General features: G+C 47.7%; 1 protein-coding gene across 1 annotated transcript in view; it reads left to right on the plus strand.

Annotated features, from left to right (window-relative positions):
* The first annotated feature begins 6,507 nt into the window (after positions 1 to 6,507).
* Positions 6,508 to 26,315, plus strand: part of VTN (vitronectin) — an 81,296-nt gene continuing 61,488 nt past the window's right edge. Inside the window, exons 1-2 of the mRNA XM_063956140.1 lie at positions 6,508 to 6,629; positions 16,916 to 17,035. Of these exons, the coding sequence (XP_063812210.1) occupies positions 6,563 to 6,629; positions 16,916 to 17,035 (187 nt within the window). The 5' untranslated portion in view covers positions 6,508 to 6,562. The remainder of the gene's footprint in view (positions 6,630 to 16,915; positions 17,036 to 26,315) is intronic.

Below are 26,315 nucleotides of genomic sequence, written 5' to 3' on the forward strand. Positions count from 1 at the left end.
GTTCACGCCTTCAATGTGTCCCTCCTCCAAGCATGCAGTGTGTGTGAGCAGCCAGCTGAGAAAGGTGAAGTGGCGCTGACTTGTCTTGAAGGCTGATAAGTGGTGGGATCATCCTCTCATTACCCTTCATGTGAAGTGATAACAGCGCTGCGACTCACATCCCCCCCACCACTCATCTCTTTCGGCTCCGGCATACTCTTTTTTTGCGGCCAGTGGCACAGCGACGGGTGGCATGTCATGAGTAATTCTGACTCATTGTAATGCCGCTGGTAATGGGCCCCTTTATGGTGTTGGGCCCTAGTGCATTGCACTGGCGCTAGTTCCGCCACTGGCCCACACACGCACATACATACACATACACAGATATAGAAGCACATACATACATACATACATACATACATACATACATACATACATACATTTTCTTTCTTTCTTTCACTCACTTTTCATCCACTTACCGAGCTGTCTGGCAGGTAGGATCTGTACTGTAGCAGCCTGGTCCCATTTAGCTCCACCCCCTTAAGACCCATGTAGCCCCACCTCCTCAGCTACATGTAGCTCCTCCCCTTTTCGGCCAAACACTTCCGCTGTAACAGGGGAGGGAGAGGAGGAGGATACAAGCTGCCGGCGCCGCTGCCTGTCAGTGTGACAGGAACAGTAGCCGGCAGCAGCAGGGGGACAGGCGGCGCAGTAGCTGAGCAGCGGGGATGCAGGGCAGGTAGAGCGCCTCTTCTACCTGGCGCCTATCTGCACTGCATCCCTTTGCTGAGCGGGTAGCGCCGGGTCTGCTACCAACCAATCAGCTCCTGTCATTTTTCAAAACAGCCTGTAACATGGCAGATGGGCTGGTACTTTATCTCTCTCCACTTCGGCACTCTCATGGCCTAGTAACACCCCCCTTCCCTCTTATGTGATGCCATGTGCCTAATATTCCCAATTATCCGGTGTCTATGGAAAACCCATGGGTCTGTGTGTGCAGATGGAGTTTGAAGATCTGTTTAATGGAGGAGCTGCGCAAGGGAGGGGTGTGGTACATCAAATCGACAGTATCTAGGTCGACAATGTTTAGGTCGACCACTATAGGTCGACAGTCACTAGGTCGACATGGATTGAAGGTCGACAGGGTTTCTAGGTCCACATGTGCTAGGTCGACAGGTCTAAAGGTCGACATGAGGTTTAATTTTTTTTTTTGTGTCGTTTTCTTTGTAGAGTGACCGGGATCCCCAATTAGTGCACCGCGTCTGCTCGCCATGCTTCGGGCATGGTGCCTTCGCTCCGCTACCGCTTCGCTCGGCACAGATTACAGCTCCAATTGTAGTCCATGTGGATCGTTAAGTATGAAAACATTCAAAAAAATAAAAAAAATTGAAAAACGCATGTCGACCTAGAAACCCTGTCGACCTTCCATCCATGTCGACCCAGTGACTGTCGACCTATAGTGGTCGACCTAAACATTGTCGACCTAGACAGTGTCGACCTTCAGACCGGATCCCGCAAGGGAGATCTAGCTGAGTGCGTATTAGGCATACCTAAGTAACTTTTTGAAATTCCCTAATGAAATGAACCGGGTGCTAAAGATATTGGAGTGTTTCTGGGCTAGCGGGTAGTTACAGGTTCTCCACACCATCATTACCACACTGCCAAAGAATTTATCTAACTTAGGAGGTGAAGATCTCGGCCAATACTTTCAATATTATGCCTTGTACACGGAATACATACGAAATCCCGGCGGTCGGATGCTGGCAGTAATACGACAGACATCGGCATCCCAACACTGAAGAAGATCCTCACATCGGAGTGGGTAAGTAATATTTCAATAAAGAGCCTTTAGAGCAGACACAGGTATAACTTCTAAAAACCTGAATACAAATCCTACAACTATTTTTCCCATTTATACTTTGCAACTACTAAAACGTGTATTTTATTTATAACTTCCTCTCATGTCCGTCTATTATCTCTTACAGCACTTTTCTTATACAGGCCCCACCCCCAATGTTCCAGACCTAACAGAACAGAATGGGTATCAAATTAATAAGAACAAGACAGATATAAATGTAAAAAGACAGGCAATGATCTATGTCTATATATAGCCGTCCACGCCTAAACCTGACTGCTTTAGTTTATATGCAATCTGTAATATTACTGGAGGAATTCACATCTAGTTTCTATAAAAAATGCAGTATAAGTACATATTATTATCGTAGTAAATAAATATCTATTATTGACTCTCGTCTTCTATTCTGCTTCTTAAATATGATCATTGATTTTGTTTTGTTGCTAATGGTCTTCATATAACTTTTCCAGGATTCAGCATTGAAAACATTTCCATATAAGCTCATTTCTTTCTACTATTTTAACCTATTCTCCTTAGAAATGTTTAATGGCTTGGTGTGGATGGAATACAGCATTGCTAATGAGAGCCAATTAAAGCTATTTTCCTCTGTATGATTGTAATGTCCAGAGTTTAGATCCTGCATGGACCAAAGAACCTCTTAGTGCTGTGTGTCAGATTTTGTAATGTTATACCCTTTTCTCAAGTGCTATTCATTAACAGTACATGTCTAGTTCCGTTTATATCTGGATGGCTTCAGTCTTCAGCACAACTGACCTCTGCTGACCTTATCTTCCAACGTTGGGGGTTGATGTATTAAGCAGTGAAAAGAGTGGAGAAGTGAACCAGTGGAGAAGTTGCCTATAGCTACCAATCAACTTTTACCTATAATTTCATAGAATATTCTTTATAAGGTGTGCATACCGATCGTCGGGATCCTGGCGGTCACAATACACATGCCAGGATTCCGACGGGGGCACCATAACGCCGCCGGACGGTGATTCCTCCTCTATAGGTGTCCACGACACCCATAGAGGGAGAATAGAACCTGTGGCGCGCAAAGCTCGCCACGAGCCCGCAAGGGGCTTAGTTGTGCTCACCCCCCTGCCGGCATTACACCGTTCGGGATGCCGATCTCAATATAATGACATTCAGCATCCCGTGCGGCAGGATATCATACCGAACCCCTTTATAAGTGCTTCCTCAAAGCTGATTGGTTGATATGGGCAACTTTTCCACTGGTCCACTTCCCCACTCTTTTCACTACTTCAGGTGACGTATCTATAATGCGTGCATGGAGTGCAGAGCACACGGGCTCCTGAGTCCAGGGACGCCTGCACCACACACCCAGCACCCATTTTTTCAATACCCACATCTCTGGAGACCCCATCGGTGGCCACACCTGCACAAATCACCAGGAAAATGGAGCGGGGACTGTTTTACCAGCATTTTGCACATGCGTAATAGAGTCTGTGCCCCTAGTGATCAGACTGTATTGCACTGCCGGCTAGAGGGGAGGGGGCTTGGATAGAGGAATAGCACACAGGCCTCCTCCTCATTCCTGACTACTTGATACATCAGCCCCATTGTGCTCTATACCAATCCCAGGCTGTCAAGGTTTATTGACGTAGCAAGCCTCTTGGAGACCCAGCATTGAGATCACTGTCATAAACACAAAATAATGGTCTGATTCTGAGTTGCGTGTAATTCCGAATGCAGGCCCACTGAGTGATCTTTAGCCAATTGTGCATGTGCTGAGGGCTGCATATGACTCTTGTAGTAATTCTGAGCATTCTTGGTTGTATGCAGTGGTGCAAGTAGAAAAAATGTCTTACGGGTACTGTGTGCGCGCGCCGAAGGTGCGCGCGCTTAAAAATGGGTGTGACCAAATGCCACATGGGGCGTGGCCAATGAAAATGGGGGCGTGATACACATATGGGGGAGGGGCAGATACACGTATGACCCCAATAGTGTCAGATACACGTTGCCCCACAGTGCCAGATATACATTGCCCCACAGTGCCAGATACACATAACCCCACAGTGCCAGATACACATTGCCCCACAGTGCCAGATACACAAATGTCCCCAGAGTGCCAGATACACAAATGTCCCCAGAGTGTCAGATACACATTGCCCCACAGTGCCAGATACACATTGCCCCACAGTGCTAGATACACAAATGTCCCCAGAGTGCCAGATACACATTGCCCCACCGTGCCAGATACACATTGCCCCACAGTGCCAGATACAGAAATGCCCCCAGAGTGCCATACATTGCCTCACAGTGTCAGATACACATTGCCCCACAGTGCCAGATACACAAATGCCCCCACTGTGTCAGATATACATTGCCCCCCGTGCCAGATACAGAAATGCCCCTACAGTGCCAGATATGCCCCCAGTGCCAGATATCCCCCAGTGCCAGGTATACATGCCCCCCTGTGCCAGATATCCCCCAGTGCCAGGTATATATGCCCCCCTGTGCCAGATATGCCCCCAGTGCCAGATATCCCCCCGTGCCAGGTATACATGCCCCCCCAGTGCCAGATATCCCCCAGTGCCAGGTATAACATGCCCCCCCAGTGCCAGATATCCCCCAGTGCCAGGTATACATGCCCCCCTGTGCCAGATATCCCCCAGTGCCAGGTATATATGCCCCCCTGTGCCAGATATGCCCCCAGTGCCAGGTATACATGCCCCCCCCAGTGCCAGGTATAACATGCCCCCCCCCCAGTGCCAGGTAAACATGCCCCCCTCCCCTACTCACCGCTGCCGTCGCCGTCCTGTCTGTCATGTGAGGGAAGGAGAGCGCAGCCTGCGCCTCTCGTTCCCCTCAGTCTCCGGCGGGTGTCTCAGTTTAATTCAGCGCCGATCCGTGAGCCAATCAGAGCTCGCGGGTGCGAGCTCTGATTGGCTCACGGATCGGCGCTGAAGTAAACTGAGACACCCACCGGAGACTGAGGGGAAGGAGAGGCGCAGGCTGCGCTCTCCTTCCCTCACATCAGTGGCGGTGCGGTGGGGACGGCGGGTGCGGCGTGTGCGGCGGTGCAGCGGGGACGGCGGGTGCGGCGTGGAGCAGGGGAGGGAAGGAAGAGGAGTGGCGGCCCGTCGGTGTGGGTACGGCGTACCCACGGCTAAATTCTTACGGGTACGCCGTACCCACCCGTACCCGCCCACTTGCACCACTGGTTGTATGTATCTTGGTTGCTTTTCGCTTGCAGCAGGATAGACGTTACTGAACACAGAATCAGGCCCCGGGGTGGGTAAGTGTGTGGGTGGTGCTGCTGCTGCTGATGTTCCAACATCCCAGACAGACATCCAACTCATCTTAAACTAAAGAGACATTATGCTGACACATGATTATAATATATACTGTAGAAGTATTGCTTCTAAATAAAGATTTTTCACATGTCCATAATATGCTTGCCTCACAAGTGATTGCATGTAAAAGCCACATGACAATTTGGCCACATGGGGGTGCATTATTAATATTATTATTATTATTATTATTATTATTATTATCATTATTATTATTATCAAGAAAACAGTGACTTACAGTTCAAGACAATATAGGACAAGTACAGGGTATATTAACATAGCTGCATCAGCAGACGATACCGACATAAGTATCAGGGTGGCAGAAAACAGAGCACTTTGCTGCCGTCGAAAGGAGTATGAAATAGAAGATGGTTTAAGTAAAAGAAGTAAAAGCACATGAGGGAAGAGGACCCTGCTCATGAGAGCTTACATTCTTAAGGCACTTTTATAAACTGGACTTTTGAGGTCTAAGCTTGGGCGTAACTATAGTGGGTGCAAGGGTTTTCATTACTTTGGAGCCCAGAGGCTCAGGGAGGCCTAGACCCAGGTTATAAAGTGGCATACCAATTTCCCAGATTTGCCTGCTAAGCAGTTGGATCTGATCCATTGCTCAGCCTGAATTGAGTGACATTACATTTTCAGAGATGAGTGTGCAGTGGATGTTACAATGGTAAGAGGGCACTGTAATGTACCCACCATTATAGTGTGGCATAGTATGCACTGGGGCACTGTAATGTGGCATAATTTGAACTGGAGGTACTCTAGTGTGGTACAGTATAATATGAGCTGGGGCACTGTAATGTGGCACAATATGAACTGGAGGCACTATAGTGTGGCATAATATGAACTGGGGCACTGTAATGTGGCACAATATTAACTGGAGGCACAATAGTGTGGCATAATATAAACTGGGGCATTGTGATTTGGTATATTTTGAACTGGAGTACATGCTAATGTGGCACAGTACTATGATCAGGGGACTGTAATGGTGGCATAATATGAATTTAGGACACTGTATTATATAATGTGAATTGGGGGTACTGTGTGGCATAATGTGTACTGGCAGCTCTGCAATGTGACATCATGCAAACTAGAGAAATATGCGCGTTCATAAAATAAACTAGGTGACATTAATCTACACTCTGCATATGTTTAAATAAAAGCTCCTGCAGCTGCTAAACTGTTAGACACTATAGATCATCGATAACTACAGACAAACAGTCATCACTCAGTGGCAAAATATTAAGCAATAACCACTGGGATTCCAGGAAACTAGAGAAGCAGTGGAAATTCCTGTTATCTCTTCAGTGTCTACAAACAAAAGTGGTGAAACCTCAAACAAACAGGATGATAAACTCAGGTCAGAGACCAGCAAGCTCCACAGTGGACTGGAGAGTCCAAGAGACCAGTAATGAGGGCTCTGCTCCTCCAAGCTCTCCTGCTGTTGGGGGCGATCAGTTCTGGCCAAGCTGCTGAAGGTAGGTGAACTATGGGAATCAGAGGCATAGGCTAGGTGCTCAGGAATTCTATTATGTGATACAGAAGATGTCTACAACACTATGTTGAACACCGGTTGTATTCACTTTACCAAAAAGTATGGAGGCTTGAGCTATGTGAAGAAAGATGATGTACAGATGAGCTGTCATAAATTAAGTGGGAAGTCCAGGAGCAGAGTATTTTCTCTCTGGTGGAAGGGGTCATGTTGAAGGGTCTGTAATAAACAGGTGAACGCAAGTATATTTAATGTGTCCACATGTCATATAATTTAGTAGACGCTGTTATTGGTTCCATAAGTAGCTATGTAATAGATGCAATAGAGAGACTGTTTGTAAGTTACAAGGAATATTTGGATATAATGGTTTATTTTTTTTTATTTTTTTTTATAAAACTTTGGGGTTGATGTATCAAGGAATGAAAATAGGGGAGAAGTGGACCACTGGAGAAATTGCTCATAGAAACCAATCAGCTTCTATCTATCGGTTTGTACATTGTACTTGATATATGCTACGTCAAAGCCGATTGGTTGTTATGGTGAACTTCTCCACTGATCCCCTTCTCTGCTCTTTTTCTCTGCTTGTTACATCAACCCTATTTTTAAATTATTTAGTAGAATACTAACTTGGGGGATATTTATGAAAACATTCTAAAGACAACTAGTGGAGTAGTTGGCCATTAGATTCCAGCTATCATCTAGCTACACAGAGGTTCTCAAATGCGGTCCTCAAGGCACCCCAACAGTCCAGGTTTTACATACTGTATATCAATGTATCAGCACAGATGGTTAATTCGAAATTGACTGAGGTATTAATTAAGTCACCAGTGGCCAAGTATGGATAAACTTAAAACCTGGACTGTTGGGGTGCCTTGAGGACCGCGTTTGAGAACCTCTGATCTAGTAGATTCTATAAAAAATGTAAGCTAGAATCTCATTGGATGCTATAGTAAACGCCTATACTTGTTGTTGTCTTTGGAAGGTTTATGTAGAAGTGATACATAAAATACAATGTTGGTATTACGATGTGCTTTAGAATCTGCTTAGTGTTATAATGCATTGTTGCCTTTTTATGCGTGTTCATATTCAGATATCAGTTAATGCTTTATCATGTTGGAATTTGGTTATCACATTGTAAAGAGTTTCTGCAGTGACAAAACTAACAATCAATGCTGAAAAGTCAAATGCTATATTATGATTTTTCAACCACTAGTGCACATGGGGTGGTATTCAGTTTGCCGGCTGTTGGGATCCCGGCGCCCAGTATACCGGTGCCGGAATACCGACACCCGGCATACTGGAGGGAGAATAATGTGCACCACCGTGCCCGCAGCGTGGCGAGCGCAGCAAGCCCACAAGTGGCTAATTTGCGCTCGTCCAGCTGTCGGTATGCCGGCGGTCGGGACCCCAGTGCCGGTATGCTGGCTGTCGGGAGCCCGGCCACCAGCATACCATACTACACCCGTGCACATGGGGCTTGATTCGGAAGCAAAGAAAAAACGCATGCAACTGGGCAAAACCATGTGCACTGCAGGTGGAGAATGTAACATGTGCAGAGAGAGTTATACACTTACAGATCCGCTTACAGATCCGCTGCCAAGCTGCCCGACGACGGATATGGCTGGCGGGCGACCCGGCGGCGGGGGGGGGAGGTGACAGGGGAAGTGAAGTTTCTTCACTCCTCCCGTCAACCGGCTCCATAGCACTGCATGCTAATATGGACAATCTCGTCCATATTGGCCTGCATGCATAAGCGACGGGGCACCAACGATTAACGAGTGCGGGGCCGCGCATCGTTAATCATTGGTGCCTACACATTGCACGATATGAACGAGTTCTCATTCATTAATGAACGAGAACGTTCATATCGTGCATTTTATCTGCCAGTGTGTAGGGCCCTTTAGATTTGGTTGGGGTGTGTTCAAACTGAAATCTAAATTACAGTGTAAAAATAAAGTTGTCTAACATTTGTGGGCTTCATGCAAAAGCAGTCAGTTTTTACCATGCAAAGAAAAAATATAAATATATCTCTTCCACTTGCATGGCAACATGGTTTTTTTCCAGTCACAAAGTTACATGCGTTTTCTGCCTTGCTTCCAAATCCGAATCAGGCCCTTGGACATTAGAATTAGGTCGGGACAGAAAATAGACCTCACTCCTCCCCATCGTAGTTGCAGTTAAATGTTCCTTCTTGGAACTTTTGTATTTTGAGAGACAAACGACCTTTCCTGATACAGAGAAAGTTGTAGAAATGTTTTATACTAATACGCCTTTTACTCCAACCAGCATATAACACGGGTTATTGCACATGAAGGCGCATAACCCGTGTTGCTGGCTGGTGTAAAAGGGGCGAGTTGGAATAATCCGGGTCGAGTGACCCGACATTCCAACTCGGGTAGCTTGCAGGCAGTGGCGGTTCTTGCCACGGGCAAGCGGTACTTTTGCCCGGGGCGCCGCCTTCCGGAGGGCGCAGCACCAGGGCAAGATCCGCCACTGTGCCCCCCGCAGTGCCCTGCTGTGCCCCCCCGCTTTGAAGGGAACCAGACGCGTAGCGTCTAGTTTCCCTTCATTGAGAGGACCTTTGTTGTGCGGTGCGCGATGACGTCATCGCGCACCGCACAGTAAAGGTCCTCTCCATGAAGGGAAACTAGACGCTACAGTCTAGTTTCCCTTCGTGTAGAGGACCTTTGCTGTGCGATGCGGTCATCGCGCACCGCACAGCATAGTGGCACAGACACTAGGGGTCATAATTGACCTCTAGTGTCTATGCTGATCTATGGGAGAGACGTAATAACGTCTCTCCCATAGATCGAAGAGAAGAGAGGAGAGGAGAAGAGCGGCGCCGCCGGCGGAGGGGGTCTGGATCAGGAACGGGGATGGTAAGTATACTTTTTTTTTCCTTTTCTTTCAGCGTCGTGACCACGCCCCCAATTGAAGCCACGCCCCCATATTTTGCCCGGGGCGCCACAAGTCTTAGAACCGGCCCTGCTTGCAGGGTTCAACCCGGTAAGCTGTGCTGTGTACACGGAAGCCGGGTCGATGCGACCCATTTCCCGTTTACACTGTATGAAAGGGCGGCGCGTCACCAACACCGTCACCAACCCAATAATATGCCGGGGTAGGTGACTGCAGATGGAAAGGGAGCTGAGGCGGGTCACAGCCGGGTAGCACCCGTGTCAGGCTCCCAGCTGCGACCTGCGCTTTAGGTGGAAAAGGGGTATAAATAGGAAGCATATAAGGAATACCTAGACCATGAGTGCAGCAGGACATTATGAAAATCTTTGAATTAACTACCTGGTTTTTATATAGACAATGACAGTATCTAATGGTAACGGTTCTGCGGTTCTGATCCAGAGGTGCACGCAATCTCTATCTTGTATGCAATGGAGCAATTATTTGCCACTGCACATGCTCCAAAGCTGCACTGCACACGCACAATGATTGATTAGCGACAGCACATACACACAGGATTTATTCACAAAGTAGCAGGTAGTCATTGTTTGGGGCCTGGGGAAGTAATGGGGAGTGGTTATATAAAAAAGCATGCACATTGCAACCATTTTCTGGGCATGCCAGAGTCAGCCACTGCGAATTCTATGGGAATTTCTAATATTCTCGTTTACTCTTAGCTCTTGATTGCAACTTTTTGCTGTACTGTGATCTCGCATGACTATTGAGCTGTATGGATCTACTTGTTATGTTTTCATATAGTTCTATTGGTGAAAACCCTAAATTAAAAGATAAAAAAATAATAATAATAGTTCAGGAACATAAGAAGACATTTGTGGATCCTATAGCAAATGGGTCCCAAGCAGTGTCAGACTTTACCTAGTGAATGCAGAGCTGTAGCCCCCCCATTACAAATCTGCCACCACCAGTGAGCCCTCAGTGATTGCAGTGGCTTCCCATTAGCACTGTCTGCTGATCACACGCTGGACCATACTTGCCGACTTTATGGCTGCTCTCTCCGGGATCAGCAGGGGGCGGGGCGGTGACGTGATGAGCAGAGGGGGCCGAGCCAGAGGCAGAACGGGGGCGTGGCGGAGGCGGAACGGGTCATTGCTGATGTATAGCGCCATGTAAGCAACGTCCCCGCTGTGTAATGCAGCTATTACCGGCATTATACTGCAGGGGGCATGGCTATGATGACGTGGTTCTTGTTGAATCGCGTCATCGACTGCCCGGATCGACCACTTTACTCGCTAAGTGGGCGGCCGGGCAGGGGGGACCCCAGAAATAGGGAGACTTGCCTGTTCTTCCGGGGGGGCGGGAGGGTTACCCGATTTTCGGGAGCCTCCCGGCCATTCCGGAAGAGTAGGCAAGTATGCGCTGTGCAGGCAGTCTGGATTGTGACTGGGAGATGGGGCTTCCAATGAGACGGCACTCCCCAGATTTTCTTGGCGTTACTTGCAGCTGCTGCGACCTACAACATGGCTGCCCGACAACTGCCTTTGCAGCTAGGCTGCTGAGGCAGGGGGCAACCCTAAACATACTGTTTAGCAATGCGCTCGCATTTTAGCGGGGGGTGGGCAGGACCCAGCATGCGGGGCGGCCTTGCCCTGTGCTGGGTAGCCGCCCACATGTTACTGGAAAGAGTTGTAGTTTTGCAATTTTGTAAAACTACAACTCATGCTGAATTAGACCCATAGTACATAGTACAGCATGCTTCCACGTATGTTGATTCTCAGTGGTCACGTGGATGTAGCCTGACAGAGAAACTGCTGCTTTGTTTTCTCAGCCTGGAGTCCTCTGAGTCAACAGAAGTGTCGAAACTGCAAATAAACATGTGACTAATGCAGAGTCAGGCCAAACAGATAGACAGAGGCAATACAAAACAGACATACTACATGACTTAAGTTCAAATGTAAAACAATATGTTCATGCGCAAGGTTTTAATCAGCAGCTACAAAAGTATGGAAAAACCTGCGCTCCAACTCAGTAGCGCTGCAACAAATGCTGAGGTGGTCACTATCTCCTCCACATGGCTCAAGAATAAAGTTCAGATACTTGCAATTGTGCGCACCCTCTGGGGTATCAAAGCGGAATTATGTCCCAAGTCTGTTTTTAGGGGTCTATTTATTAAAATTATTTTTACTAAAATAATGTGAAAAGGGTGTGAAAACACCCTTTTTCACATTATTTTAGTATCACCTGAATGTATTAAAGGGCATTTGGAGCTGTTTTCATGAAAAACTGCTCCAAACCCTTTAATTAACTTTTTTTTAGTAACCCGCATCGCATTCCCCATGCTTATAATGTAAATGTAGGGGGTAATTCTGAGTTGATCGCAGCAGGAACTTTGTTAGTAGTTGGGCAAAACCATGGCCCTCATTCCGAGTTGTTCGCTCGCAAGTGAATTTTAGCAGATTTGCTCACGCTAAGCCGCCGCCTACTGGGAGTGAATCTTAGCATCTTAAAATTGCGAACGATGTATTTGCAATATTGCGATTACACACCTCGTAGCAGTTTCTGAGTAGCTCCAGACTTACTCGGCATCTGCGATCAGTTCAGTGCTTGTCGTTCCTGGTTTGACGTCACAAACACACCCAGCGTTCGCCCAGACACTCCTCCGTTTCTCCGGCCACTCCTGCGTTTTTTCCGGAAACGGTAGCATTTTTTCCCACACTCCCATAAAACGGCCTGTTTCCGCCCAGTAACACCCATTTCCTGTCAATCACATTACGATCGCCAGAACGATGAAAATGCCGTGAGTAAAAATCCTAACAGCATAGCAAATTTACTTGGCGCAGTCGCAGTGCGGACATTGCGCATGCGCATTAAGCGGAAAATCGCTGCGATGCGAAGATTTTTACCGAGCGAACAACTCGGAATGACCCCCCATGTGCACTGCAGGGGGGGCAGATATAACATGTGCAGAGAGTTAGATTTGGGTGGGGTGTGTTCAATCTGCAATCTAAATTGCAGTGTAAAAATAAAGCAGCCAGTATTTACCCTGCACAGAAACAAAATAACTTACCCAAATCTAACTCTCTCTGCACATGTTATATCTGCCCCCCTGCAGTGCACATGGTTTTGCCCAACTGCTAACAAAGTTCCTGCTGCGATCAACTCAGAATAACCCCCGTAATGTGGCCAAATTTACAAAAAAAAAATGTGAAAAAATACCGCAGTATGCCCTGTGATAATCTCGCCAGCTCATGCTGGCGAGTTCACAGGGCAGCACTGCGATATGCACCCTTTTGCCCAGCTTTCTCTGCCCAAGCTGATCACAGTGTAAAAAATAAAAAAAAAAGTAAAAAAAACCCGAAACATACTCACCTGTCCAGGGAGCCGGTGTCTGCTGCTGCTCCGGTGAGCGCTGCCGGGCGCCGGGTCTCCCATATGCTGCAATGTGACCCCCGTGCAGTAAAGTGACGCTGCAAAACGGCAGTGCACTTTACAGCACTGGGGGCCACAGTGCAGGAGAAGGACCGGGCGCCCAGCAGCCCCCTGAAGCAGCGCGGACCGGCTCCCTGGACAGGTGAGTATATTATCCTGCTTGGGGGGGTCCACGGCGCGCGGGGGTAGTCGCGACGGGGGGGGGGGGGGGGGCAACCGGGCGGCAGCAGTAGCGGCAATGTCGGCGGGGGCGGTGCATGTGCAGCAGGACATTGGGGTATTTTTTCAAAAAAGTACCCCGATGATGCTACAGAGTGTCATCGCAGGGACAGAGCTTGACCGCAAGCTCTGTCCCTGCATGCGATAATTGATGCATCCATGCGATGTAGTCAGTTATCGCAGTACAAGTTTGGGCGATTTTATCACCTGTCATCCGCATACTGGATGCGGATGGTGATAAATAAATAGGCCCCTAAATTATTCCAGACATCCAAACTGCAGGTGTATTCTCCACTTGTATATACGTCCTCTCCCTTCTGGTGGTGTGACATGTGTTGCTCCTAGGAGTCACATGTATCTACACATATGAAGAAAGAGAGAGGATATATAGTGAAGTACAGTTTATTTTAATGTTGCATAAACAAAAATGTTTTCCAAGTATAAATCCAACAAATATCATGCAAACATGCGTACAAGACTAGGGGACATTTACTAAGCAGTGATAAGAGTGGAAAAGTGAGCCAGTGGAGAAGTGCCCATGGCAACCAATCAGCACTGAAGTAACATCTATAATTTGCATGCTATAAAATTATACAGAGCTGCTGATTGGTTGATGGGACAACTTCTCCACCGGCTCACTTCTCCGCTTTTATCACTGCTTAGTAAATGTCCCCCTCAGGGGGATATTTACTAAGCAGTGATAAAAGTGGAGAAGTGGGCCAGTGGAGAAGTTGCCCATGGCCACCAATCAGCTGCTCTGTATGCTTTTTTAGTATGCAAATTATAAATGTTACGTTAATGCTGACTTCTCCACTGGCTCACTTCTCCACTTTTTATCACTGCTTAGTAAATGTCCCCCTAAGGGTCTGTTTACTAAGCCTTGTATGGAGATAAAGTCGCTGGAGTTAAAGTACCAGCCAATCGGCTCCTGTAATTTTTCAAACACAGCCTGTGACATGGCAGTTAGGAGCCGATTGGCTGGTACTTTATCTCAGGCAACTTTATCTCCATCCAAGGCTTAGTAAATAGACCTCCATGTGAGGTGTCAGAAGTGCCCACCCAAAATGGCATACGTGATGTCAATCAGTTACCTCCCGGGTTTAGGATGCTGGCTCATCACTGGATCTGCAACTCCTGATTTTTACCACTAGAGGTGCTGTTCTGTCAGTCTGTCTGGCCAATCACCAACACCTTCCTGCTCTGTAAGAGCCTTTTTCAAGGTGGAAAGGGTTCTGTTTGCTACATAAACCCTCTAGTGAGACCTTATTGGTGTAGACTGCTCAGTTCCTAATTTGCCCCTAAGTGATGCTAATAATGCCCTCTCAGCTTCCAAATCTATTTATGGGGATTTGTTATATTACCACCATTTATTCCCCTGTGGTTTATTACTTTTAACATTGCTATAAGTGCTTAAAAACATACAAACTCAGTGTCCGCCTGTCCGCTCACTGTAACGCATGGAGGACTTGCGTTCCACGGGCAGCCAGGATCCCGTCATGCGTTCCACCTCAGGATCCGGAAGTCCACTTTGATATCCCAGGGAGTGCGCACAATTGCAAGTATCTGTGAGTGTATATAGAATAGGTGCAATAGGGTGCGCACCCTATTGCACCTATTCTATATACACTCACTATTTCACTTTGGTATAAGGGAATACCTCGGTGCAAGGGGGTAGCTGCTTTGAGTTGGCGCTGCATTAGCTCTTTATACTTTTTCTATACCATCTGAACTTTTCTATTCTTATAATCCGCAGCGGCTGCTGCCCCTGGGCTGACCAAAGACTGCAGGGGGAATACGGCCAGCACATATATTTGAATACAACTTTACATGTATGTTTATATGTGCTGGCCGTACCCGGGGATTATAGCAGCCGCAAGGAAGAGGCAAGTAGCTAGCTACAGACCAGGCAGTGATCCCTACATCAGTAGTAAGGAAAGTAATGGAAACACTATTAAAAGATACAGTTATGGAGTATTTTAAATCCAGCAATTTACAGGATCCCAAACAGCACAGATTTACTGGGGAGGGGGAAACAAACCGTCTAAGAGACTATGCACAGGATTCAGAAAAATTATTATGATATTAATTCCTATCTACAAACCAACCAGTGAGGAGAGGTAATGAGTGCATTGACCCAAATGTTAAACATTCAAACAGGAGGTTGGAGGTGCGCCATTAAGCAAAAAACAGTAACAGTTTAGGGGGTTGAGGCAAAAACCACTAGTGGGTTTTGGCCAAAGAAGGCTTAATGTGTTGTGCACTCTTTTTTATAAAAAAAATGAACTTTTATTTCTATATTTCTAAAAAAATATTTTCATGAAAAGCATTTATATAGGGCAGTCAATTATAAACCTGGAGAAAACACCCACCGCCGGTCACCCGTACTACACCCCTATTGCATACATGGGCAGATTTGTGCATTAGCAAAAGCATGTACGTAGCCTGGCGACTGCCCAATATCTGCAAATTGCTCTGATGCTAAAATCTTGAATCCTGACAATGAGGTGACTGAATGAATTTGTAGCCTGTGGCACTCTTTCTGTAACCCAGTTTTATGTCTTGTATGTCATCTTGCCAAGAAGTCATCTCCCAACCACTCTACTACATCTTGCTGTGACTTGGGTCAGTGAACCTTATTCTGTAAGGATTGTAAAATTTGTGATTCGCAATCTGGCCGATTATCGAATGACTGTGCGGCATTTGCATTGCGCACGCGTGAGCAAAAATAGCGACAGAAACTGCGTTCAGATCGTGATCACAATGCAACCGCTGTTTGGCAGCAAGGCGGTGTTTCTGGGCGGAAATCTGGTATTTTCTGGGTGTGTCTGAAAAAAAGCAGGCGTGCCCAGGTGTTTTTAAGGAGGGCCTCTGATGTCAGCGATGATCACTTCCACCCAGAAAACATCAGGTTTCCGCCCAGAAATGCCGCCTTTCTGTCAAACAGCTGCATTGTGATCACGATGTGTATGCAATTTTCTTTTACTATTTTTACTCACATGTGCGCAATGCGCAGTCATTCGATAATCGGACGGATTGCAAATCGCAAATTTTGCGATCCTTACTAAATGAGGTCCTATGTTCCAGACCATTTCTTCCCCTGTATTGTTGTAGCTTATTTTCCCATGACTCTTTGAGGTCAGGTAGGCTTCAGGATTAACTATTAATGACTTCTACATAGGTATTGTTGTGTTAAAAAAGTAAAGTATTTTTACACAAAATATTAAAAATATATGTTGATAATAGATTGGCACAAGGCTGTCTGAACTCTTATCAGCCTGATTCAGAGTCAGGAGCATATAAATAAAGGACAAACCTTGTTGTACTGCAGGTGGAGCAGATTTATAATGTGCAGAAAGATTAAAAGTTAATAAGGGGTGCTGTAGGTTAATTCTGACTTTCAGGGTAAAAAGAAAGCTGTCCAGTATTTGTTTGCTGCATTCAAAAGCAGTTGGTATTTACCCTGTATGCAAAAAATATAATTGCATTTGTAGCCTTTTGACTGCAGTATGGTTTGTTCCAGGAGCAGTGTGCTTGTTTGCTTAACTCTAAATCAGGCTATGCATAAATATATATAGCTGATCTAGTAAATGAACTCAAGTAGAGCAAATTAGTAAATGGACAAAGATCATGGTAAAATATTAAACCTCTTTCTAACTTTTCTCAAGGTATTTTTTGTGTGATGTTTTTGTTGAAATTTGATATTTTATGTTACAGAGTCCTGTGCAGGGCGATGTTTTGATGGGTTCAATGCCAACAATAAATGTCAGTGTGACACCTTATGTACTTTTTACCAGAGCTGCTGCAGCGACTACAAGTCATTCTGCAAACCTAAAGGTAAGATTAGCGTATGCATAGCTCCAAACATCTGGAGCGTCCGAAAAGGGGGGGAGGGGTGGCCTATGAAGAATGGGGCGTGGTTTTGTTGGAGTGCCGCAATCGCGAGCCATGCCCCCATTTTTGTCACTGAGGGGGCAAGCCCTGTGCTCTGTGAGCTACTGACATGCCCCCATTCCCTCTGTCTCCCGTGAATAGATGCTGTGCTCATGTGCATAGCGTCTATTCACCGCTGCAGTGAGTGACAGGAGCCTCCCAGCTGCTCCCCCCACAGGTGGGACAGCGGGACAGTCCCAAATCCTGTGAAAAGCGGCACAGTTGGGAGGTTTCAAGTCATTGTATGTAATACATGTTAATATATGCAACTCTACCAGAATTAACATCGATGTCCTGATTTTTTGCATGTTAATCACACAAGTCACCAGTAATAGCCAGTGACTTATAAAAACAAGGAAAATGCACTTGTACAGAGGCATCACAAGGTGGGTGCGGACTACGTCCGGGTGTCACCTATATAGGGGTGACAGTAAAATGCCAGCTCCCACCGCAGGACTGGAAGCCGGTTGCTGCAGTGTGACATTATCCTGCAGCGCCTGGTTCCTGTCACTGAGTTGGAGCCGGCAGTACAGACACTAGCTGAAGCAGAAGTGAAGCTGAGACTGTGAGCTTTGATAAGATCACTGCTTATTTAGGAAGTACGGGAACCAAAGTAGCACTGGCAGTAGGGAAGGAATCTTAAAATCAGAATACAGAACTGGAACCCACTGCCATAGGAATCTGGAACTGACCGTGGAGTTCTCAGACCTGCAACCTGAATCCAGAAACTCAGAGCTAGATCCCACTTTTAGTAAAAGAGGGGGTCATTCCGCCCCGATCGCTCGCTGCAGTTTATTGCAGCGCAGCGATCGGGTCGGATCTGCGCATGCACCGGCGCCGCAGTGCGCCGGTGCATGCTGGGCGGCCGAAGGCCATTGTAGTGTAGCGATCGCCTCTGCCTGATTGACAGGCAGAGGAGGTCGCTGGGTGGGAGGGGACTGGACGGCGGCGTTAAGCCACCGTTTAGGGCGGCGTGGTCCGGCCAACGCAGGCATGGCCGGACCGTTGGGGGGGGGGCCGGCTGCGGCGGCTGCGTGACGTCACACGCAGCCGCTGCGTGACGTCACATGCAGCCGCTGCGACTCGGACAGCGAGGAGGTGTTCTCCCGGCCAGCCGCAGGAGCTGCGCTGGCCGGGAGTTACTTCTGAAATGCACAGCTTTGCAAGGCTTTTGCATTTCTGCTGTGGGGAGGGGGAGGGGGGGGGGGGAGTTGGGGGGCGGCACTGACATGCAGGGTGGACTTGTCCTGTGCTGGGCATCCCCCCGCATATCTGTGTGCCTGATCGTAGCTGTGCTAAATTTGCCACTGCTACGATCAACTCGGAATGACCCCCAGAGGACCTAATTCTGAGTTGTTCGCAGCAGCAAATTTGTTAGCAGTTGGGCAAAACCATGTGCACTGCAGGGGAGGCAGATATAACATGTGCAGAGAGTTAGATTTGGGTGGGGTGTGTTCAAATTGAAGTCTAAATTGCAGTGCAAAAATAAAGCAGCCAGTATTTACCCTGCACAGAAACAAAATAACCCACCCAAATCTAACTATCTCTGCAAATGTTATATCTGGCACACCCGCAGTGCACATGGTTTTGCCCAACTGCTAACAAATTTTCTGCTGCGATCAGGTCTGAATTACCTCCAGCGAGAGAAACAGAAAATGGTAACTCAGACCTGAAATAAGCTAAAACTGAAATAAAGAACTCAGAACTGAGGCCAGGAGTGAGGAATTTAGAACTGCAAGCTGGTTCCAGGAGCACAGACCTGGGGGTAAATTTACTAAGATGGGAGTTCTATTTAAGATGAGATGTTGCCCATAGCAACAATCAGCTTCTACTTCTCATTTATATAGCACCTTCTAGAAGATAATACCTGGAATCTGATTGGTTGCTATGGGCAACATCCCATCCTTATACACTGATACACAGAACTGGAAATGGAAACTGCAACTCAATGCTAGCCTCGGTTATTAGACTACCTAAAATAAGATTTTACTTACCAGTAAAACTATTTCTCGTAGTCCGTAGTGGATGCTGGGGACTCCGTAAGGACCATGGGGAATAGACGGGCTCCGCAGGAGACATGGGCACTTTAAGAAAGAATTTACATTCTGGTGTGCTCTGGCTCCTCCCTCTATGTCCCTCCTCCAGTCCTCAGTTAGAGAAACTGTGCCCGGAAGAGCTGACAGTACAAGGAAAGGATTTTGATAATCCAGGGCAAGATACATACCAGCCACACCAATCACACCGTATAACTTGTGATAACCTTACCCAGTTAACAGTATGAACAACAACAGAGCATCAGTCCAACCCTGATGCAACTATAATATAACCCTTATTTAAGCAATAACTATATACAAGCATTGCAGAAGAAGTCCGCACTTGGGACGGGCGCCCAGCATCCACTACGGGCTACGAGAAATAGATTTACCAGTAAGTAAAATCTTATTTTCTCTAACGTCTTAGTGGATGCTGGGGACTCCGTAAGGACCATGGGGATTATACCAAAGCTCCCAACCGGGCGGGAGAGTGCGGATGACTCTGCAGCACCGATTGAGCAAACACAAGGTCCTCCTCAGCCAGGGTATCAAACTTGTAGAACTTTGCAAAAGTGTTTGAACCTGACCAAGTAGCCGCTCGGCAAAGCTGTAATGCCGAGACCCCTCGTGCAGCCGCCCAAGAAGAGCCCACCTTCCTGTGGAATGGGCCTTAACCGATTTAGGCAGCGGCAATCCAGCTGCAGAATGAGCCTGCTGAATCGTGTTACAGATCCAGGGAGCAATAGTTTGCTTTGAAGCAGGCGCCCCAAGCTTGTTGGAAGCATACAGGATAAACAAAGATTCTGTTTTCCTGACCCTAGCCGTTCTGGCTACATAAACCTTCAAAGCCCTGACCACATCCAGTAACTCGGAATCCTCCAAGTCAGTAGTAGCCACAGGCACCACAATAGGTTGGTTTATATGAAAGGATGAAACCACTTTCGGCAGAAATTGTGGGCGGGTCCGCAATTCTGCTCTATCTGCATGGAAAACCAGATAGGGGCTTTTATGTGACAAAGCCGCCAATTCAATTTCTGACACACACCTAGCCGAAGCCAAGGCTAGTAACATGACCACCTTCCACGTGAGATATTTCAATTCCACCGTTTTGAGTGGTTCAAACAAGTGTGACTTAAGGAAACTCAAGACCACGTTAAGATCCCAAGGTGCCACTGGAGGCACAAAAGGGGGCTGAATATGCAGCACTCCCTTTACAAACGTCTGAACTTCAGGTAGAGAAGCCAGTTCTTTTTGAAAGAAAATGGATAGGGCCGAAATCTGGACCTTAATGGACCCCAATTTTAGGCCCAAAGTCACTCCCGACTGTAGGAAGTGAAGGAAACGGCCCAGCTGGAATTCCTCCACCAAGCAACATATTTTCGCCATATACAGTGATAATGTTGAGCCGTCACATCCTTCCTAGCCTTTATCAGCGTAGGAATGACCTCCGGAGGAATGCCGTTTTCTGCTAGGTTCCGGCGTTCAACTGCCATGCCGTCAAACGCAGCCACGGTAAGTCTTGGAACAGACAGGGCCCCTGTAGCAACAAGTCCTGTCTTAGAGGCAGAGGCCACGGGTCCTCTGTGAGCATTTCTTGCAGATCTGGATACCAAGTCCTTCTTGGCCAATCCGGAACAATGAGTATTGTTCTCACTCCTCTTTTTCTTATGATTCTCAGCACCTTGGGTATGAGAGGAAGAGGAGGAAATACATAGACCGACTGGAACACCCACGGTGTCACCAGTGCATCCACAGCTATCGCCTGAGGGTCTCTTGACCTGGCGCAATACTTCTGTAGCTTTTTGTTGAGGCGGGATGCCATCATGTCCACCTGTGGCAGTTCCCACTGACTTGCAATCTGCGTGAAGACTTCTTGATGAAGTCCCCACTCTCCCGGGTGGAGGTCGTGCCTGCTGAGGAAGTCTGCTTCCCAGTTGTCCATTCCCGGAATGAACACTGCTGACAGTGCGCTTACGTGATTCTCCGCCACCATCGCCACCCTGCTCCTTGTGCCGCCTTGGCGGTTCACATGAGCCACTGCGGTGATGTTGTCTGACTGAATCAGAACCGGTTGGTCGTGAAGCAGAGACTCCGCTTGACGTAGGGCGTTGTATATGGCCCTTAGTTCCAGGATGTTGATGTGAAGGCAAGTCTCCTGACTTGACCACAGACCCTGGAAATTTCTTCCCTGTGTGACTGCCTCCCACCCTCGGAGGCTTGCATCCGTGGTCACCAGGACCCAGTCCTGAATGCCGAATCTGCGGCCCTCGAGAAGGTGAGCACTCTGCAGCCACCACAGGAGAGACACCCTGGTCCTGGGGGATAGGGTGATTAACCGATGCATCTGAAGATGTGATCCAGACCATTTGTCCAGTAAATCCCATTGAAAGGTCCTCGCATGGAACCTGCCGAAGGGAATGGCTTCGTATGATGCCACCATCTTTCCGAGGACTCGCGTGCAGTGATGCACCGACACCTGTTTTGGTTTTAATAGGTTTCTGACCAGTGTCATGAGTTCCTGAGCCTTCTCTATCGGGAGATAAATCCTTTTCTGGTCTGTGTCCAGAATCATGCCCAGGAAAGGCAGACGAGTCGTAGGAATCAACTGCGTCTTTGGAATATTTAGAATCCAGCCGTGTTGGCGTAACACTTCCAGAGAGCGTGCTACACTGATCAGCAACTGCTCTCTTGACCTCGCTTTTATGAGGAGATCGTCCAAGTATGGGATAATTGTGACCCCTTGCTTCCGCAGGAGTACCATCATTTCCGCCATTACCTTGGTAAATATTCTCGGCGCCGTGGAGAGACCAAACGGCAACGTCTGAAATTGGTAATGACAATCCTATACCACAAATCTGAGGTACGCCTGATGAGGTGGATAAATGGGGACATGAAGGTAAGCATCCTTTATGTCCAGAGACACCATAAAATCCCCCCCTTTCAGGCTTGCGATGACCGCTCTGAGCGATTCCATCTTGAACTTGAACCTTTTCAGGTATATGTTCAGGGGTTTTAAATTTAATATGGGTCTGACCGAACCGTCCGGTTTCGGTACTACAAACATGGTCGAATAATAACCCCTTCCTTGTTGAAGGAGGGGAACCTTGACCACCACCTGCTGAAGATACAATTTGTGAATTGCAGCTAACACAATTTCCCTCTCGAGGGGGGAAGCTGGCAGGGCCGATTTGAGGTATCGGTGAGGGGTATCTCTTCGAATTCCAGCTTGTATCCCTGAGATACAATATCTATTGCCCAGGGATCCAACTAGGAGTGAACCCACTTGTGGCTGAAATTTCGGAGACGCGCCCCCACCGGGCCTAGCTCCACCTGTGGAGCCCCAACGTCATGCGGTGGATTTAGTGGAAGCCGGGGAGGACTTCTGTTCCTGGGAACTAGCTGCGTTGTGCAGCTTCCTTCCTCTGCCCCTGGCAAGAAAGGACGCACCTCGGACTTTCTTGCCTTTTTGTGATCGAAAGGACTGCATTTGGTAATACGGTGCTTTCTTAGGTAGCGAGGAAACATATGGCAAAAAATTTGACTTTCCAGCAGTAGCTGTGGAGACCAGGTCCGAGAGACCCTCCCCAAACAATTCCTCACCCTTGTAAGGTAAAACCTCCATGTGCCTTTTTGAGTCGGCATCACCTGTCCATTGCCGAGTCCACAGGACCCTTCTGGCAGAAATCGACATAGCATTTATTCTAGAACCCAGTAGACTAATGTCTCTTTGAGCATCTCTCATATATAGGACAGCGTCTTTTATATGCCCCAGGGTCATTAATATAGTATCCTTGTCTAAGGTATCAAGTTCCTCAGACAGGGTGTCTGCTACAGCACATCACACCCAGGCCGACGCGATCGCTGGCCTCAGTAAGGTACCTGAATGTGTATAAATGGACTTCAGGGTACCCTCTTGCTTTCTATCTGCAGCATCTTTGAGGGTGGCCGTATCCTGTGACGGCAGGGCTACCCTCTTGGATAAGCGTGTTAAAGCTTTGTCCACCCTAGGGGAGGATTCCCAGAGTAACCTGTCCGTTGGCGGGAAAGGATACGCCATAAGCATCCGTTTGGAAATCTGCAGTTTTTTATCCGGAGATTCCCAAGCCTTTTCACATAACTCATTTAGCTCGTGTGAAGGGGGAAAGGTCACCACCTGCCTTTTTCCCCCATACATATGAACCCTCTTGTCAAGGGACTGGGGTTTCCTCTGTGATGTGCAACACATCCTTAATTGCTATAATCATATAACGGATGGATTTAGCCAATTTTGGCTGTAACTTTGAATCATCGTAATCGACACTGGAGTCAGAATCCACGTCGGTATCTGTGTCAACAATTTGGGATAGTGGGCGCTTCGGAGACCCTGACGGCCTCTGCGACATAGGATCAGACACGGGCTGAGACCCTGACTGTCCTAAGGCTTCAGCTTTATCCAACCTTTTATGCAAGGAATTAACATTATCATTTAAAACCTTCCACATATCCATCCAATCAGGTGTCGGCGCCGTCGGCGGAGACACCACATTCATTTGCGCCCGCTCTGTTTCCACATAGCCTTCCTCGTCAAACATGTCGACACAAGCGTACCGACACACCACACACACAGGGAATGCTCTTTTTGAAGACAGTTCCCCCACAAGGCCCTTTGGAGAGACAGAGAGAGAGTATGCCAGCACACACCCCAGCGCTATATAACCCAGGAATAACACAGTAACTTAATGTTAACCCAGTAGCCGCTGTTTGTATTGATTCTTTTGCGCCTAATTATGTGCCCCCCCTCTCTTTTTCACCCTTGTCTACCGTGTATCTGCAGGGGAGAGCCTGGGGAGCTTCCTCTCAGCGGAGCTGTGGAGAAAAAATGGCGCTGGTGAGTGCTGAGGAAGAAGCCCCGCACCCTCAGCGGCGGGCTTCTGTCCCGCTTCAATGTACAGTTTTTGTCGGGGGCTCATACATATATACAGTGCCCAACTGTATATATGCTAACTTTTGCCAAAGAGGTCCTAATTGCTGCCCAAGGTGGCCCCCCCTGCCCCCCCCCCCCCCCCCCCCCTGCGCCCTGAACCCTTACAGTGACCGGAGTATGTGAGGTGTGTGTGGAAGCAATGGCGCACAGCTGCAGTGCTATGCGCTACCTCAGTGAAGACTGGAGTCTTCTGCCGCCGATTTCGAAGTCTTCTTGCTTCTTATGCTCACCCGGCTTCTGTCTTCCGGCTCTGCGAGGGGGACGGTGGCGCGGCTCTGGGATCGGACGACGAGGGTGAGATCCTGTGTACGATCCCTCAGGAGCTAATGGTGTCCAGTAGCCTAAGAAGCAGGACCTATCTTCAGAGAGTAGGTCTGCTTCTCTCCCCTCAGTCCCACGATGCAGGGAGTCTGTTCCCAGCAGATCTCCCTGAAAATAAATAACCTAACAAAATACTTTCTTACAGCAAGCTCAGGAGAGCTCACTGAACAGCACCCAGCTCGTCCGGGCACAGATTCAAACTGAGGTCTGGAGGAGGGGCATAGAGGGAGGAGCCACAGCACACCAGAATCTAAATTCTTTCTTAAAGTGTCCATGTCTCCTGCGGAGCCCGTCTATTCCCCATGGTCCTTACGGAGTCCCCAGCATCCACTAGGACGTTAGAGAAAACATAAAGACCTGTCACCTACAACTGATAGTGTGCTAGCAGCTGGAGCAGTTACTTGTGGCACTTGCAGTGGACAGGCCATACTTGCCTACCTGACCCTCTCCATGAGGGAGAAAATGCTCTGTTCCCGGACTTTCCTGGTAATGTATGATTGCCATCACCTGTGGTGAAACACCTTTCTTATCAATTAACTAGCTCACCACAGGTGAGGGAAATCATACATTAAAAGGGTAGTCTAGAACCAGAGCATTCTATCCCTCCTGGAGAGGGTCATGTTTAGAGGGATGTGCTTATACAATTGCCTGTCCCATACTTGCCTACCTGACCCTCTCCATGAGGGAGAAAATGCTCTGTTCCTGGACTTTCCTGGTAATGTATGATTGCCATCACCTTACCATACATTACCAGCAAAGTCCAGGAACAGAGCATTTTCTCCCTCATGGAGAGGGTCAGGTAGGCAAGTATGGGACAGGCAATTGTATAAGCACATCCCTCCCAACATGACCCTCTCCAGGAGGGATAGAATGCTCTGGTTCTAGACTACCCTTTTAATGTATGATTGCCCTCACCTGTGCTGAAACACCTTTCTTATCCATTAACCTGGTCAAAACAGGTGCCGGCAATCATAAATTAAGAGAAAAGTCCAGAAGAAGAGCATTGTGTCCCTCCTGGAGAGGGTCATGTTGGGAAGTATGTAAGCAGATTTTCTGCAGAAGATGGTGTTAGCCCATTATAACCTATGGGCTACACTTTAGAAAAATGACCCTCCCCAGCAATGGCCGTCGCACTTGCATGGTCAGCAGAGTGCGCATACGCAGGAGTCCGGATTCGCATACAGCCGCACTTACGACGCCATGAACTCGAGGTTAATTGGATTGAGCCCTAAGTGTAAATGGAACACTTGCTAAGAAACAGGCAATTAGTGTAAATGGAGCACTTGCTGAGAACACAGGAACTGAGCAGAAAGCAACTGAAGCCAGAAGACAGGGAACTACCCTCATCAGAATATTAGGGATGATCATCGACCATCAATGATTCCTAATCAGTGATGGTTTAAGGCCGATGTCGAATGGTTTTGCCATCAATGGGAGAGAACCAGATGGTTTCCCTCCATCGATGGCTTAGCCTAAACGAATACATATATATTTTTTTTACAAGATGCCGGGACTCGGAGCTCTGTCCCCGGGCTATGTGATTGGCCCGCGGGTTATTCACAGAAATAACAGGGATAACCATTGATGAGCAAAACCATCGATGGTCTCCCATAGCATAGTCTGTGACAATCGATGGCCACTCACAGTTCTGCCATCGATGACAACCATCGATGGTCATCCCTAAATGATATGAGTTCTCTGAAGCTCACTGGATAGTCAGATCATATGAGTGCAGCTTCTGGAATCCGGTTGGACTGAGAGAATAACCTAACAGAATCCTATATGGCTATGCCCATGCAGCTGGACTGTTTGTTTGCAATGGAGATGCAGTGTTTCGGGATGCCCTAAGACCCCGATGTGTGACACA

Source organism: Pseudophryne corroboree, chromosome 2 (assembly GCF_028390025.1).
Source record: "Pseudophryne corroboree isolate aPseCor3 chromosome 2, aPseCor3.hap2, whole genome shotgun sequence".
Classification (NCBI taxonomy): domain Eukaryota; kingdom Metazoa; phylum Chordata; class Amphibia; order Anura; family Myobatrachidae; genus Pseudophryne; species Pseudophryne corroboree.